The sequence below is a fragment of the Ruditapes philippinarum genome, unplaced genomic scaffold (genome assembly GCF_026571515.1).
Source record: "Ruditapes philippinarum isolate M1 unplaced genomic scaffold, ASM2657151v2 ctg6_1_1_1_1, whole genome shotgun sequence".
Lineage (NCBI taxonomy): Eukaryota > Metazoa > Mollusca > Bivalvia > Venerida > Veneridae > Ruditapes > Ruditapes philippinarum.
Genome location: NW_026859747.1, coordinates 60,329 through 78,875, shown reverse-complemented (window position 1 = coordinate 78,875; position 18,547 = coordinate 60,329). Strand labels below are relative to the sequence as shown.

Here is an 18,547-nt window from a genome sequence, read left to right as displayed (position 1 = left end):
TTAGTACAACGTAACCAGTTCCCGATATACGGAAATGTACCGGGCGCTACACGGGAATTATTATATGGGTCAGGTATTCAATCAACAAGCTGCAATTAAAGGTATTTTAATGAAATCTCTTTATGTTGATAAGATATTTTGAAACTTTTTACACCATTGAATTATATTCTGTATTTCACATCGTCTATTGTTAAAAGATAACCTCAAGTCTATGCGTAATTGTTGAGGAACGGAAGTTGTACAGTTTTCGGATATGATTTAAAAATGAATTTAAAAGATCCTGCAAATACACACTATCACACTGTATTTTTTATTAAATATTTACGACATAAACAGGTTGTTAACTTTCATAATTAATTTATTAATTTCTTCTGGCATTGAATATTTATCAATTCAAACTAATTCATTTTTAAAGACTGTTTCATAAATGATAACTTGAGCAAAACATTAAAGGAAGTGGCTTGCCGTACGGCTAGCCAAAAGTTCTAGCCGTACGTGAGTCACGTACAATCAGCCAGGACACACTGTATTGGCTAGCCGTACGGCACTTTTCAAAATTATATGGAAGTCGAAAATGCACATGTTATTTTATGACTTTAAGCGAGGATTTGTACAAGACACAGCAATTGTCTTCGTATGTTTACTGTTTAGAGATTAATCGCCTTGTTTGTTGGCTACAGTAAAGAAAGTATACGAATACAGTATATATTTTTGTCATCTCAAGACGTCGAGAAAAAATAGCGTTTGGTTGCAGTTAAATAACATCAATTGAAATAGTTTACAAAACTTTGATATTTTTTTTGTTTCATTTAGTTTAATTTTCAAATAAAAAAAATAATAATAATTAAAACGCCGAAAATAATTGTTGTTGGGCTCTGATAATTGAGTCAATTACCGACGGTATAGAAGTTTGTCCATCATTAAGGAAAGTTTGCCCTAATTAAGGCTTATTAATTGATTGTGCTTTTATGTTCGATATTTGAAATTATCTGTACTGTATTTGAAAATTATTAAATTATTTTTGCTTTCACCGTTTTTTCAGTATTCTTTTTATTTACTTATTTAATTATTTATTCCCCTCCGATCATTATTTATTCGATCATGGATGTGCTTAATTAACAAAAATGATTTAACAATTCATCTTTCATACAAATAAAACAACAAATCATAAGCATGAAAATCAACGACGTTATAGCTTATAACATACAACTTTAACACTTTTATCAAAATAGATTATACAACGCTTGTTTGTTTTCATTTTTTTTTACAAAATGGCGGAGCATCTTTATTAAAGTGAACACACTAGGACAAGTGCGGAGACTTGATTAAAATCCTCGTTTGAAGACACATAATAACATATATAATTATGCATTTTCGCCTTCCATATAATTTTGAAAAGTGCCGTACGGCTAGCCAATACAGTGTGTCCTGGCTAGTCGTACATGACTCACGTACGGCAAGAACTTTTGGCTAGCCGTACGGGTAGCAACTTTCAACATTAAAATTCTGAGCCTTTTCATACTTTATATTATGTTGCAGGAACTTAGTAATGCAAATACAATTTTGTCACACGATGACCTTTCTGAAAATATAGCTGAACACCATTTTTTCTGGAACATTATGGATTAAGCTCTGTGGAAAAAAAAATACACCTAATGATGTACACAGTGTGAAACTTCTATTTTTGAATTATTATCTTCCTGTTTAAGATGGAAAACTGTGTCCACTGCTCCAGCTACATAAAGGGATCACCTCTCCGTTGTCTGTCAGTCCGTCCGTCTGTAGTCACAAAATTTGTCTTCAGAAACTTTAATTGTGGCAGTGCAATTTCATCCACACTTTAAAGGAATGATCAGTACCAAGTCTTGTTGTGCATATCATCGACAATTGGTCTGGTTAAATGATTTTTGTCAGAGTTATAGCGCTTGAATGATTTTTATTTTGAAGTATGTCCTGACTTTTACCACTAATGCAAGTTCAATGAAATTTTACAAAGATTTATCAGTTTTAAAGTTTTTTTGCAGATTAGATACGTTTTCTGCTTGAATGATTTTTGCTGAGTTATGGCCCTTTAATACAAAGGATGTTTTGGCCTGTTAATGATTTTTGTGAGTTTTGCCCCTTTAATAAAAAAAGGATGTTTTGGGCTGTTAATGATTTTTGTGTTGCCAGCTACACAGCTGATACATGTAGCCACAACTTATAGGGATCCCTTTTAATGTGGCCTATCTGTCTGTTTGTCACACAATATTGTCCTATATTTGTCTATACTCCTTAGAAACTACTTGTATTATTTCATCCAGACTTTACATGAATGATAAGTTTTGTGTTTAATGATATTTGTCAGAATTATGGCCCTTTCATGATTTTTAATTTTTACTTCTCTTATACAGCTTTTGCTAATTAAAGATAACTTATATAAAGTTTATAGGATTGATTGGTTCGTCAAGTACTTGCACAAAATTAATGGCTTTAAATGATTTTGGCTTAGTAAAAACCACATTCTGGTAAGTTAATGTTTTTTGTGTCTCCTGCTACACAGTAGTTTCAACATGAGAATTGAAATTGCCTATCATCACGAGACACATGTGATCACTGATCGCTCTTGTTTTATAAAAAGATTTGTTTAACTTATCAATCACTATAATGAATGCACACCAGCTAGATGAATTCCCCACAGCTAACATCTGGAATATACAGAAAGTACAGGAAAACAGGGTTTAGCTAGCTCTTAGAATTTGTGAATCAACTTGTACCAAAACAGCAAACCATTTGAATTTTATAGACATACATGCATCAAGTAGACATTAACTTAGGGTTTTAAATGTTTTACAATATGAATATCATTTTAAAAACCTAAAAGTGAGTAAGTGAAATCAGCATTATACATGTAATAGAAAGCAAAAAATATTTACAAAGTTATGTGAGTAATGTATTTACATGCTAGTATGTCCTATAATTAGGCGAAATATAAAAATTATTATGTTTTGTTTTCCAGCCAATGAAACAAACAGAAAATGGGTAACTGCAGGTACCACATTACCATGCAAGTTGCATCGGAAGAAGAGAATGCAATCAGATCACTCTTCGAGGAAAAAAAATGGATTTGCTTAATAAAAGGTAAAGCATTTGGTTGTTAGTTGTTACTTGTAGATTTTTATGCCTGACCATTATTATATTAACTTAAGTTTGCCCTGATAATCTTAATTAATACTGACCTCCAGATGGTAAAATGTAAAAAAATAAAATAAAATTTAAAGTAAATTGTAAATACTGATCTAGTTAGGTTTATTGTATAAATCCATCATAACTGACACCTTAAAGGAACTCCACTGAGGTTTATAAGCCTAAAAACATAAAATTTTAATTTTTCACATAGATAAACATGATCACTTTAAACAGAAATATAAATAAAATATAACCAAGAAATATACAAGAAATACATTGAAAAGCATATGTTTGTGTTATTCTCAGTCCCATTTGAGTAAAAAGCATTTAAACGCTTTTCAATTTAAATTGGGTCATTTTTTACTATTATAATAATTATTCTGGACAAACGAAGTGAGCTAATGATCTGAAATTTTGCACATAAGTTTTAAGTATAGATCTACATCAAATGGAGTAAAAATCTCAAAAAAATATTTCCAGTCCCTGCTTGAATGATTTTGGTGAGTTTTGCCCCTTTAATAAAATTCAAGAAAGAATGCTGACAAAAGCGTTAATATATCGGGTTTTCTTTTCCATAATCTACTATGTCACTAACACAGTAGCATAAATGGGAGAAGATAATTCATTTAACACGGTCACAACAGTGATCTAGAAAAATCACGATATCCCCGGGATCGTTTATCAATTTTTGTCATGAAGTAGGCCCCTATCACATTTCAAGCTAAAGGTTAAATCGATAAATTATTCATCATATATATGAAATAATTAATCAATTATAATTTTAAGTGCCATGAATAACTACAAATATAAAAACAAAAGTGGTTATTCGTATTCCTATACATGTATGTTTGATTAAATACTTGATTCCGTGCGTTCCAGAGCACAGGTCGCGATATTGTCCTGTACGATCATGTGATACTAGAAAAAAAAACGGATGAAAATTCCGTGGTATAATAAAAGAAGGTATTTCCTGTTGGTGGAAAAGTGAACTGTTTGTTTTCAGAGCAATAATGTTAAAATATGAACATTTTGAAGTGTCATTTCGATTTCTTTCAACTACATAATGTTTTTGAGGGGAGATGTTGAAATATTAGCAAGAAGGCAGTTTTTCTGCTATCTTCTGGAGGTCAGCTGCTTTAAACTGTTCGATCATCGGGGCAAATTTGTTAAGTTTGCTTTTGTTCCAACAAATATCCTCCAGTATATTAAAATTAAAATTTCTAAATTTTCTACATTCCATAAGTATTGACTATTGTTGGGTTCTTGACAAAACTAAGGGCTAGAAGCATGTATTTACCAAACACAAGATCTTGTCTTTTTTTTAAATCTTGGATAACATTTTTAATTGTTTTGTAGTATTAAGTTTTGCTAAAACAGATTTACCCAAAATCTCATAATATAGTGGATTGCTCAATAAAAATTGCAATCATAATTATATTCATGACCCTTGTTCTACATTGTATTTACAATGAAACATCAAAATGTAAATACAATGGTAGGTAATATGTTTCAAAGTCAAAAATACCAGAAAATATTTCTGTAATTGACTGTTCTTGCAAAGTCACTTCTAAGATATTTGCAGACTCGTGCAATCAAAAACTAGGATTAGATAAAGATTAGGTGTAAAAGGAAGTAAAAATCTCGGAAGTCTGCTGCTTTAAGAAAACAAAGTTTTACTTATCATTTAGTAGTTATTTAAACCCCATACAAAATGCAGTTTTGTATCTTTTCATTGTTTCAGTTTTGTCAAATGAGACAGTTGCAGATATTGTACATTGTGGTTTCACAGATGTTTTCCCAGCTCACTCAGATGATGATGACAATAACGACCATGAAGTCATAACTGTAGTTAAATCAGAAATTATCAACATGGAAGAAATGGCTGATATTAATGAAACCCAGAGTATGGATGGCACGGAAGTAAGGGGAGAAGAGAATGAGCATGTAACTAAGGAATTAGATGTATACAATGATATGGATATAGAAAATGATCAGTTTGGCGATCAAGATAATGACAAGGATATTGAAGATGATATATATGGATCTGATGACACAGATATTGCTGATGATGTAATATTTGAACTGACTAATGATGATGCTGATGATATAGATGCTGGAGCAGTTGGAATTCCAAATGTTAAGAATGAAGGCAAAGCTAAAAAGGCCTATGGAATCAATAAAAGTAAGGATGATCATTAATTTTAAACCTTTTTAAAAAGTGGTAAATATTTTAATGTTTTTTTGCCTAAAGATGGACTGCAAGTGTTTGAGGGAACAAAATTCTTTTTGTGAAAAAAGATTACAATTCCTATTTATTTAGATCTGACTAGGCAATTTTATCTTTTTCTTGTCTTTGACTGTTTACACCCATGTCCAAGTGGTTATGGTGGCTGACTTTTAACCATGGCCCACACTACAGCGGGTTTGGATCTTGCTATAGACTTTAAATTCTTTAATGTGAGGAACCTATCCAGTACCTTTCAGAAAGTCTGTGGTTCTACCCAGTTGTGCCTGAAATAATGCATGGAGTGACATCTGAGATTATCCTCCACCAATTAATCTGGAAAGTTGCCATATGACTTTACTAATGTATCAGCTTGGCTGAAAACCCAAAGGGGAAAAAAACAAAAAAAACTAAAAAAACTTTTGGCTGAAAACCCAAATAAAAAATAACAAAAAAAATCCCAAAAAACTTATAGCTTATAAGCATTGTTGATTTCTTTTTAAATTTCCAGCAATGAAGAACAAACATAAGACGAAACAAAGGAAGCTGATAAAGAACAAAAACAATGAAGGACCTGATAGCTGTGGTGAATGGAAGTGTGAGGAGTGTGGTAATTTCTATAAAGACAGGAGACGTCTGAGGAAACACTTCTACTCTGTGCATAGAGAGATGATGCCTAAACCATCTTGTCCAATCTGCAATGAAACGTTTGAAACCCGTAATTTGATTTTTTATGCTTTTACTATATTATCTAGTTTGTTTGTTTCATCAATTGTATGTTAGTATAAGACTAGTAATGGTTTTACAAGTTGCTACATCAGTACTACAAGTGTTCATTTGATCTGGTGCCATTATTATAAGTTAGCTAAAGTTTGACATATCTTATCTCATTTCTTGTCTCATAAAAAAATTTCTTTTGAAGCTGAGAGATTATGTTTGCTGATGTTGAATGACTTGCTTACCATATGAGTTCAAGTCCCACTATGAACTTTGGATTCTTTCATTGAAAAGCTACGTTACTAACTACCTGACAGTAGGTCTGTGGTTCTTACTCTGATGCTCCCTTATACCTGAAATAATGCAGAGAGTGGCACCTTAATGTTTTCCTTCACCATTAAAGGTAGAATAATCCGGCATGACTTAAATTAATTAGTTTTTTAGTGGCTTAAAACCCACCGAAAAAAACCCATAAAAACAAAAACATAAAACAAGAAAAATATATAGTCCCATGAATGATTAATCATAGATTGACTAGCAGTTATTATCTGTTCTTGATGACAAAATATTCATTTTAAAGGAACTCCACTTAGGTTCAAGCCTAAATAATATTTTTTAAAAATCTTACTTAAATCAACTGGTACACTTAAATTTTAAACCAAGCAAAAGATGATATATAAATATACACAGTATTAAATTGATAATCGATTTTTATGCTATTTATGGCAGATTTAAGTGAAAATCATTTGCAACGGCCAATGTTCACAATAAAATTGATTAATTCTTGGAAACTGATTGAACAAATGATCTGAAATTTTGTACACAAGTTATTGGTCTAGACATACATCTAGTTATACAAAAACCTTGAAAAAATATTTTCGGTCCCTTCAAGTAAAAATAAAACCTCAGTGGAATCCCTTTAAAAATACAAAGCATGCTGAAACTTAAATTTTAAAAATGAAACATTTATTCTACTGATATATGTTTTTTTTCTTTCAGAAATATTTTAACCTCTTTTGGCATTAATCTTTTGAATGATGGCAGATTTTTTATTGTAGGTGCTGAAATGTTTAAACACAAACGAGAGAAACAGCATAATACCAGTCTGTGGATGTTAAAGGACTACTATTGTGATGCTTGTGGTAAACGTTTATCTCGCTATGATTCCCTCCTCAAACATAAGAGATATACCTGCGGGAAAGATGACGATGATGAAAGAAGAACATATCCGTGTGATCTGTGTGGTAAACTTTTTAAAGAGAATCATTACGTAGAAGCCCACAAAGAAAGGATGCATTGTAAAGTTGAAAAAGTGTGTGACATTTGCGGCAAAGTTTGTATTGACGAAAGGGCGCTCAAGTGTCATAGAGTAAGGCATGATGCAGTCAACAAGAAATATAAGTGCAGTTATTGTGACAAAACATTCTTTTCAGCAGCAAACTTAAATCAGCATGTCCGGATTCATACTAAAGAAAAGCCATATAAGTGCCCAATATGTAGTTACACAAGTGGTGTAATGGGAAATGTTCGGAAACACACCAGTAATGTTCACAAACAAAAACTTACTGCTATTGATTTAAGAAAAGCAAAGAAATTGAAAGAAACACAACCAGTTCAACAGTCATTTGTCCCCAATCCAATTGATTATTATAACACCGGTTTAGAAAACAATTGGCAGCAGTAAAATATGGATATTGACATACAAATTTGTGTTTTATTTGCAATTTTTATTGAAAATGAACAATAGAAAAGGTGATATTGGCAATACTTCTATGGCAACTGCACTACTTAAAGTCAGAAGAATATTGGCATTACCAAAAGAATATTAAATTCTGCATTGAAAATATTTATTTAGTAATACTCAGAGGAATGTGTTTATTTATAAGAAATAAAGATTTTATTTATGATATATTATCATCAGCTGTCACCTCTACAAAGTACAAAATCACTTCTCCGTTGTCTGTCCAGCTGTCTGTCCGCACTACTGAATAGGGTTAGAGGGCCATTTTACTGTAAGCAGAACAAAAGAGAACAATCGAGCTAATTCCGTAACAATAGAAGAAGGGGCCAATGGCCCTCTATTAAACAAAAGAAAATAATGGAAATGGCTCTTTATCCCAATTCAGTCACATGCCAGTCTGTCTGTCTGTTGGTCACAAAACCTGTCCAGACTACTCCTCAAAAACTACTTGTGCAATTTCAACCACACTTACAGGAATGATCAGTACCAAGTCTAGATGTGCATATCATCTGCATTTTCTGGGTCAATGATTTTTGTCAGAGTTATGGCCCTTTAATAATTTTTATTTTTAAAGTTTGTCTGGACTACTCCTCTTATACCACTAATGCAATGTCAATGAAACTTTACAGGATTGATTTGTAGCTAAAGTACTTGCTCATTATACAAGGTTTTTCGCTTGAATGAATTTTAGCTCGACTGTAGACCCCAAACTGTAGACCGGAGGAGGTAACTGTATCAAGCATTTTGACAGAATTATGCCCCTTTTTCGACTTAAAATTTATGTTAAAGTTTTTGTAATACCTCAAATATTTTCAAAGTCCATTGATATCTGCTTTTGAAACTTTGCATACTTGTTCACCACCATGACCCCAACCAGTAGACAGGAGGAGGTAACTGTATCAAGCATTTTTACAGAATTATGCCCCTTTTGCCTATATGACTGAAATACTGTTGGGAAAAGACGTTAAAATAAAACAAACAAACAAATGCCCCTTTTACGACTTAGAATTTATGTTAAAGTTTTTGTAATACTTCAAATATTTTCAAAGTCCATTCACATATGGCTTTGAAACTTTGCACACTTGATCACCATCATAACCCAAACCTGTAGACAGGAGAAGGTAACTGTATCAAGCATTTTTACAGAATTATTTCTACTTACGAGGATTAATCAAAAAGTTCTTGGCCCGATGTACTTCCGTTTGAACTCAACTAATGGTCTACTTTTCAATATAATCGCCCTCTACATCAATGAACTTTGCCCACCTGTGCTCCAAATAGAAGTATCTATTTTGGTAATCAAAAAACCCATTTTCCCCCTTTCCAGGGGAAAACATTCTTTGTTTCCCCAAAGTTTTCCCCAAAAAAGCTTTTTTTTTCAGTTTCCCGAAAGGGTAGGGGGTTCGGGGGGGCCCAATTCCAAAATATGGGGGAGGGGGAAGTTTTTAAAAGGGCCCCCCAAATTAGTTGGAAAGGAAAAGCCATCGAAACGGGGATTTTGTGGGGGCTTGGGGGCTTTTGTCGTGCAGGGGGGGCGGGGAAGGGGGGCCTTGGGGTCAGTTTGCCCCTTTCCTTTTACCCCGCGATTTTTTGGGACCCCCGGGGAACCGTTTTTTTCTTTGGGGTCTGCAATTTCCCCTTTTTTTACTTTTTTATGGTCCCGACCTTGCCCCCAAAGGATGGGTTTAAATAAATGATTATCCCGATTTTATCCCCCCAAAAAAAAAAAGGGCCATCATTTTTTTCCCTGCGGGGTTTTGGGACCCTTTTTGGAATTTTTCTTCGGGGGGTTTTTGAGCCGGGGGTTTTTTCATTTGTTTTTTCTCTTTTTTTTTCCGGATCAAAGGTGTTTGGGGGAAACCCTTTGTTTCACCTGGATTTTTTAACACCCCGGTAGAGGGAAATTTTTGGGTTCTTTCCCTTTTTAAAACGAAAAAAAAGTTTATTTTTTAAAAAAATGCCCAAGGGGCCGGGTTTTCCTTTTTTTGGGGCCCTTTTCAATTAAAACGGGTTCTGAAGGAAAAAACCCAAAATCTAGGGGGGAAACCCCTTTTGCAGCATAGTTTAAATTCCCAAAAAAAAATTTTCCCCAAAAAACTGAAAAAAAAAACGGGTTCCCTCCCCCGTTCCTTAAGCAATTCCCTTCGAGGTTTTGGGTTTTTCTGTTCGAAAACTTTCCCGATCGTAAAAAACGGGCTTGGGTTTTATTTTCATCATGATTTTTCCCTTTTTTTGGGCCGCCCAGGCCGCTTTTTTCTTTCCAATGCTTTTCCCCCCCCTTTTAAAATTTCAAAAAAACCCCCTTTTTTCCACTTTTGGCTTAAAAGGGGACTTTTCCCCAAGGGTTGTACCCAATAAAAGTCTTAAATGGTTTTTTTTGGGGGGGAAATCCTTTTTCTTACCGTGGTATTTTATACGGGTTTCTTTTTTTTCCTTTTTGGCTCCTTTTTTGGGTCTAAATTTGGAACACTTTCCCCCTTTTGGGTTCCCCAAAAAGTGTTTTTTAATTGTCCCTTAAAACGGTGTAAAAACCAAAACGGGGAAACCCCGGGGTAAAGTTTTTTCAATAAGTTCGGTATAAAAAAGGGGGTTTTGTGAAAAAAGGGGTCAGTGAAAGTGGGCTTGGGGAAAACTATTTTGGGGAAAACCGGGAAAACTTTTTATCTTTTAAACCTGGGTCATATTTCAGTTTTTCCCCATTTTTGAATTTTTACAGGAAGAAAAAAATTTGGAATTTTAAGGAGGGGTTTTTGGGCCCAAAAAAAATACCTTTAAAACCCAAAAGAACTATAGTTAAGATTTTTGGGAAATTAAAAGTTTGGGGCCCTTCAAAAAAGTTTGTTTCAAATTAAAAATTGGATTTTAAATTTGGGGCACCCCAAATGCATTTCCAAGCAACCATGGGGTTTTTCCTTTGGGAAAAATCTTTTGGGACTTTCCAAAAGAACAGGGGGAATTTCTTTTACCCAAAAATTTGGCTTTTTAAAATTATTGAAAAAACCATTTTAACCCTTCTTTTACCCAAACTATTATTTTAAAAAATGAAGAAAAAAAATTTAAAAATTTTTTAATTTTAACCCATTTTACGTCATAAAAACCATTGATTTCTTTGGAAACCCCCAAGGGGGCCTTTCCCAAATAGAAAAATTTTTATTCTTTTAAAAAAGGGAAACCAGTTACCTTTTCTTAATTTTATAAAGATTTTAAAAAAAAATTTGGGCCTTTTTACAAAATTTTCAGGGTTGCGGGGAAACCCCAAATGAGTTTTTCGGACCTGGGACTTTTAAACGTTTTTTTTTCCCCCCTTTGGAAACCGGGGGAAAACCCGATTTTTAAAAAGGGAAATGCCAAGGGAAAAGGGACGAAAAAAGGTTTTCATTTAAAACTTTTCCCTTTTATATCGGGGGGAAATTTTTTTAGTAGGGGAAACCCCCTTTCTGTGTAAAAAAATTCAAAAGAACAAAAAAAATTGGGTTTGGCAAAAAAACATTTTTTAAACCCTGGTCCTTTTTTACCGTTTTAAAACCCCAAAAAAGCTTGACCCCCCCACCCAAAGGGAAACCAAATTTAAAACCCTTGGGGGTTAACATGAAAAGGGAACATCTTTTTTCCTTTTGGCATTTAAAATTTTGGCAAAGGGTTACCGATTTTTTCCCAAAGGGACTCTTTTGCTACAAAAGGGGAAACTTTGGGAAACCTTTGGGAAAATTTCCCTTAAAATTTTTTCATTTTGGTTTGGGGAAATTTTTTAAAGGGGGCCCTTTTTAAAATCCAGTGGGAAATTTTTAAAGGGTTTTTTTAAAATTTGTTTTGAAAATCAGGGGATAAAAAAATTTTCAGTTTTTCCAAAAAATTTTAAATTAGGGGGAAGGAATTTATTTGATTTGTTTTGATGACAAATAAGGGGGGCAAAAAATTTGTTTTGGAAAATTTGGCCTTTAAAAGGGGAAAATGTTGGAATGTTTCCCCTGGGTTTTTTGATTTCGGGGAAACCGGTACTTTAAAAAAAACCCCAAAGGAAACCTGTTTAGAAAGGGTTTTAATTTTTGTTTGGGGCCAAAAACCGCAATAAAAATTTCCCAACCAAAAAAATATTTTTTAAATGCTTAAAATTTTAAATTTTCCTTCCCATAAACCATTTAGGGATTAATAAAACATTTTTTTTTTAAAAAGTTAATTTTTCCCTAAAATTTCAATGGGGAAAAGGGTTTGGGGAAACCTTTTGCGGGGAAAAATATTGTTTCCCTGGGAATGGGACTTTTTTAAGTTTTTTTTGGTGGGAAAACCCCGTTTTTAAAGTTACAAAATTTTTTTTTAAAAAAACTTTTCGGGGAGTTTTGTTAGGGTTTTTAAATTGATATTTTGATTACCCTTTAATTTTAATTTTTTTTCCATCCCCTTTTTTTTCCCCCCAAAGAGAAAAAGGGGTAACCCCCAAAATTTTAAATTTAAATTTTTATAGTTTTTCCTAGATTTTTAAATTTGTTTTTTCCCCAAAAAAAGGGTTTAATTTTTTTAAATTGGTACTAGTTACTGTTTTTTTAATTTTGGGGTTTAAACCTTTTCTTTTTTTTGCTTTTTTTTGGGCCGCTTTATTGTTTTTTTTTAAAGTTCAAAAAACGTTTTTTTTGGGGAAGTTTTGTTCTGCCCGCAAAAAATGGGCTAAAAGGGTAAAAAAGGGCCGGGGTACGACATTAAAATTTTCCCCCAAAATTTGGTTGTAGACGTTGAATTTTTGTTTTTTTTTAATTTTTTTAAATTTTCTTAAGTGAATTTTTGTGTTGTTTTTCTTAGTATTTTTCTAGTTCCTAAATAAGCATTTTGATTCAGGCACATTCCCGAACAACTGTTGTCCTATATATCTGTACTTTGTTTGCTTCTACTGGAATAATTTGTCTATGCACTTCATTTTGGCGTAGTCGTGCTGTTAAAAATCATAATTATCAAAATGCTAATTTGAAAACGAATGCAGTTGGTCAAACATGATGACTTTTGTGTTAATAATTTGCCTGTTTCTATTATTTAACCCTTGAATATTTATTAACAGAATTGATTGGGATGTGGATGGATAAAAGCAGAACAATGGACATCGTTTAAGGTAAAAAAGGGTCTTTTACATTAATGAGTAAATCACACTTTAAGAGTTATTTTGTTACAGTACATTCATTAAAAAAGGCACCAGAATGTCACCATTTGCATTTTAAGATTTCAAAACGGGCATTTCCCTGGATCCTGTAGCGGGCTTCTCAGTTTCAGTTTCAGTTTTTATTAAACCAAGGCTTATGCAACTGGTTTTAACAACAAACAAACAGAAAAATAACAGTCAAAAATCGGGTGGCGGATTCAGGCCCGGGCTTCAGGACTGCAGCCCCCCAGGTTGGCCCAAAGATACGTTTATCAGCTGGGCTGGAAACTATTTTTGTCAGTTTCAAACTTTATTGGCTGTAGCGTACTCACTTGTCAAAACATTTATTGCTGTCATCCATACTACTAAACACCAGGGGGCCGTTTTATCAACGTGTCGTAGTGAAAGACCTTGCAAACACTATAACCTCTACAAAATACAGTGTGATGTAAAACCATCCAAAAGGTACCATAAACAGCACTAGAAAGTCAAGGAAATAACACCATTTTTAACCTCATATTTCAAAATTTTCTCAGTCTATGGGAGGGGTCACCCCCCAGGCCCACCCCAAAATACATAAATGATTAAAATATATATTTCAAAAAAGCACAGTATACACCATTTATAAGCAAAGTACGTTGCCACTCATAAGATGAGCTATAAAACACATCAATTACAACTGTTGTCACATGAACACGATGCTGCCCTAATCTTCAAACATGCATAATTTATGCCTGTTTTGTTATTTATTTTAAAATCTTCCACCCATATGTCAGCCCCCTCATGAAACCATGTTCTGTATCCGCCCCTGAAATCACTAATATCACAATATAAGAATACAATTATGACTAGCTAAATAAACAAAAAAGGAGATCATTTCAAGTACTGAATTCAATACAACATGTATTTATGATCTAAATTTTAACATAATGTTTTTACAAAATAAAGATAATTTTAGTAGAATCTTTTTATCACAACTATTCATTAATGTGTCAAGTTTAAAAATATTGGGATGAATGTAAAACCTGGAAAGAAGTGATTTACGTCTCAGTCAGGCATGTACCCGCTACACGCCAGGTTATCGGGAAGTAACTCTTCATAAAAAAATCATCTCCTTTTCACCTTGAGTCACCTTGAACACCGTGTAGTTCATCGTTAGTATATTTGGAATTAAAGGTAGAGTGCTTATTTTTGGATTGGTGTTTTGATTTTCATTTATCACATCTAATTCAAGTACATTCATGATTTATGCTTGAAACAAGGCACTGGACATTTTTACAAAGTTACTGAAGTACATGTACTTTACTAAGACTGGTAAGTAAGTACTTTTGGCAGTTCCACATTTTATACGACTGATGTATTTTAGATAGCTCGCCGTTTCTTTTTTCTTTAAAATGTTTATTTATATCTAGAAATTCTTGAAATTGTGTTTCATCAGTTCTATAAATCTTAACTGTTTAATTTAACATCGTTTAATTGTATGTGTGTGCACGTGTGCAAGGGGCGGCACGTGAAGTGGTTGAAAACTTTTTTGAAACGGGTGAACGAATTTTTGCCACAGACACTTGGGGTTTCAAAACGGCTTATATTAAGTTTTTTTGTTATATATGATCAGTACATGTGCTGGGATTGACAAATATGCATTTTATTTGGATTTTAAAGGCGTTTTGAGCTCCAAACCCCAAGTGTCTGTGATTTTTGCCAGGCAAGTGGGTTTCTTTGTTATTTTGAACTTCATTAGTATGTCTATTCCATAATGCAATCTATATGCCACACTCGGTTAAAGGTTTCAGTATCGTAGATTCTGTTTTGACGGGAGTTATTGAAGATATAAACTGATCATGTAGATATTTTCAAATTTGACATGTGACTGTTCTGGTCGGCTTTTCTCCTAATTTATTCGAAATTGTAAGTTTTGAACTGCATTTAACAATAACAAAATATTTTTCTGTCAGTGCTGTACAAATGGTTCAGTTTGCAAGTCTGAAGATAACGTTCAATTAATACACAAAAATATCTTGTTCAAGCACATTTCAAAGTCCTGAATTGAAATTAATCCTCAAATAATGAGCAAGGAAACTACAACTATTAAAAGCACAGTATATAAACGATTTGAACCCCAACCGGATCTTGTGAGAAGATTTTAGCGTCGGCCATATTCTGCCACTTCACTTGTTTACGATATTGGTATTTATATTGATACTGATAGACGTTAGGTTAGTAAATCTATATTTATATTATAAGAGAGAAACTTTATTAAACGTCTAAGTTATGCAAAACATAAACGTAAGCACGAAGGTTATAAAATAATCGAAACTCACGAACAGCTTTCAGGTGATCAACACTGAACACGAACAAAAATCCGTCTTATTCCAATGTTGATTTAGTTAAACATTGAATTGTGATCTCATACTACGTACTAAAGTAATCAATAACAAAGGATAATTTAGTCATATGCATAACATATTGCTATATCTTGAACATAAATTTAAGAGTACATTACCAAGGAGGTCATTTCCGTAAACTGAACGTTACTTGCTGGTGATTGTGAACCCTACTTGTGAGTTGACGAATTTTATCTGTACGTACCCTGACTTGTGAGTATTTTTAAGATTTATTGGAGAAAAAGTTTATGTTCATTGCGATTTTATATCAATTATTGCCAGAGTATATAAGGTGGGATCTACGGTATTTACCGAGAATTGGTTTAACTGATAATATTGTTAATCATTTGTTTAATAAAATATATAATGCTATCGGATCACCATGAAAGAATACAACTGCATATACTGTTGAGTAAAGACTACGAATTTCAATGCCATCATTAGCCACATAATTATTTGCCATCCAGAATGCAACTTAAGGCCACATTTAAAAAAGTCTTTGTTTGCTGTCTCCCGACCCTACTTTTTAGAGTTGGGTAGGTAGGTAGGGATTTTTTTGTTTGTTTTGGAAATACATACATGTTTTTGGTTTGATTCTGTTTGTTGGAAAAAACATTTAATAAAAATGCAAATAAAAATTTTTAAAATTGATTCTTACTTTTTATTTCAGTTTGTAAATCTTTCAATTAGTCAATACAAGAAGTATAGTTCTTTTTAATAAAAATACATGTAACAAAAGCAAATTTTCAACATTCACCCAACATGTGAGAGGATGACTAAAACACACAAATATACTCAAATATATTATGCAAAATAACTACTTAACAACAAAAGGCATCATAATACATCAACAGTTTAAAGTCTGCTTACATCTTATTTTCACTGAAATGAATAGTTAGTAACACAACCAGAAAAACAACTTCAAACACTAAGCAACTTCAGACAAGTAAACAGTTAAGCCACAGTATACCAACAAAATTTAGGTTCACAGTATTCATTTTTATAGGACATCTATGGGGAATGTCTTTCTTGTGGACATTGCTGCATTGCTCATAAACTGGAAGTACAATCCTAAACTTTGTTAACAGTTCTGGATTTCTCTTTGCTTCTGGCTCATCACAATGGGCACAAATATCTGGTCGTCCAATGTTGGAGGCACAGTAAGGGAACTCCACGTGAGATTAGCATGACATCTGCAGTCATACAAACACTCCCCCTTGCAGAGCATCTCATATAAAAAAAGAAGACAGAAGGCTAGACTTTATGCAATACAGATTTTGCCAAAAATGCAATTATTTCAATTTTTTTTAATTATACAAACACCATGGGAAATATGTAAGAAAGAATAAAATCAGGTTTCTACTTTCAGTTGTTTATGTAAAAACATTTTGACATCACTATTTCAAGAAAATAAGCACAACAATGTGCAATACCAATACTAACCATCAACTGTAATGACTGAAACACAGTTGTAATCAAATTTCTCAAGGTTGTGTTTTAGAGATCATGTTTCCCTGTCAATTTATTCTTGGAGTAAATACACCTTTTTTTATCTGCATTCAGTGCCTTGCATTTTGAGCCACTAGAAGACTATTCTTAAAGCCCTGCAATAATGAGAAAATGTGATAAACGAGTGATGAAATGGTTCAAATACTAAGACAGGTGGTACTGAAAACAATAAGATAAGTGCATTTGCTGGTTGAAGAAAATGATTATTAAATAAATACTGGTACTTATAAATGAGTGAGTACATTCAAGAAACTTTATTCATTTACAAAAACTTTATTTTAAGTCGATTACATGAGCACTCAGTAAATTTTTAACCCAAACCAGTATTTAAGCATACCGTAAGAACGATTTTTTTCGGGTAAAAATCCTCGACGTCATTCAACAGATCGACCCATGCCCAGACAAATTCATTCTCGTGGAGGTTATTTTTCAACAAAGTTGAATAAACGTAGTAATAAATGTTAACGAGATGATAAAATACTCATCTTCTTACTTTCGTTTTGCTAAATTGTAACGGATGTGTACACAATCGACTTTTACCCGGCGGTACTTGATAGTAGATACACGTGACGAATAATACGCAGGAACCAGAATACTACACGCCGTTATTGAACGGATATCGGTAAAAATATGCGGCACCAAAAAAAAAAAAAATAGTCGGCGAGAGCAAATAAAATTTTTCGGAGCGCAGCGTTTTTTTAGGGCCGGTCGGGAGACAGCAAACAAAGCTATTTTTAATTTAGGCCCAAAATAAGAATAAATAAATATTAAAAAAATTTCAGCGTCACAACCAATAACGTAAACGAAAAAAAAAAAGTTTATAACACCAATGGCTAAAACACTGACAATTAAAATTTCAAAATTTCCCGAATATTCTCTGTTTAAAAAGATGCCAAAATTGTCGAAGTCTATGAAAGATATACAAGAATAAAAGTCGTACATGTCAGAAAAAGAAAGTCAATGAATTTCTGAGAATATAAAACAGTGTTTAAAAAAGCAGAATGAAACACGCTGAAATAAGTAATCTGCAAAAAAATCATGTAATGATATTTTGGGGTTTGTTGATATGTGACGTTATAAAACGGTCACGTCAAAACTAACAACAATGCTGTTGAACTAAATATAAAAAATTTATAGTATATATGTAATATTTTAGCTTTATATCTTTCCAAAGAAAAATGAATGGTAAGTGAAGATGAGGTTTGTTAGTTAATTATTCCTATCAAGAAATAATTGACTTTCTGATTCGTATAAACAGCCACTTCATGCCAGTATTTTCGTAGACAGTGAAAACATGACGAAGCTCCTCCATTCATATGCAGTTTTAGTTACTTACATAGAACTAAAACATCTACCCTTCTCTTGTGACACAATAACTTCATACTCTCCACATTAAAATTTGGAACATACAACAAAAACACAATAAAAATCATCAAAAGTGACTCGCAAGTAATGGTTCAGTGAAAACACAAGTACTGGTACAGATCATTAAAATTGTTTTAGCAAGACGGGTACAGTTATCAGAAATGTTGCCTCTATTATTTACTATGTTTTATCAATATTCAAAGATATTTTCACAAGTGTCTGTCTGGTAACAATTGAGGTTAAGACAATAAAGTTAAGATTCAGATATGAGTTATAGTGAAATAAAACAATTTTAGGCATACATTTGCTTGTGT

General features: G+C 32.9%; 1 protein-coding gene across 1 annotated transcript; it reads left to right on the top strand.

Annotated features, from left to right (window-relative positions):
* Positions 1-8,013, top strand: LOC132757763 (zinc finger protein 845-like). Its single transcript, XM_060749149.1, has 5 exons — positions 1-101; positions 2,999-3,120; positions 4,910-5,350; positions 5,904-6,110; positions 7,168-8,013. The coding sequence occupies exons 2-5, from the start codon at positions 3,018-3,020 to the stop codon at positions 7,791-7,793; spliced, it is 1,377 nt and encodes a 458-aa protein (XP_060605132.1). The 5' UTR covers positions 1-101; positions 2,999-3,017; the 3' UTR covers positions 7,794-8,013.
* The last annotated feature ends 10,534 nt before the right edge of the window (positions 8,014-18,547 follow it).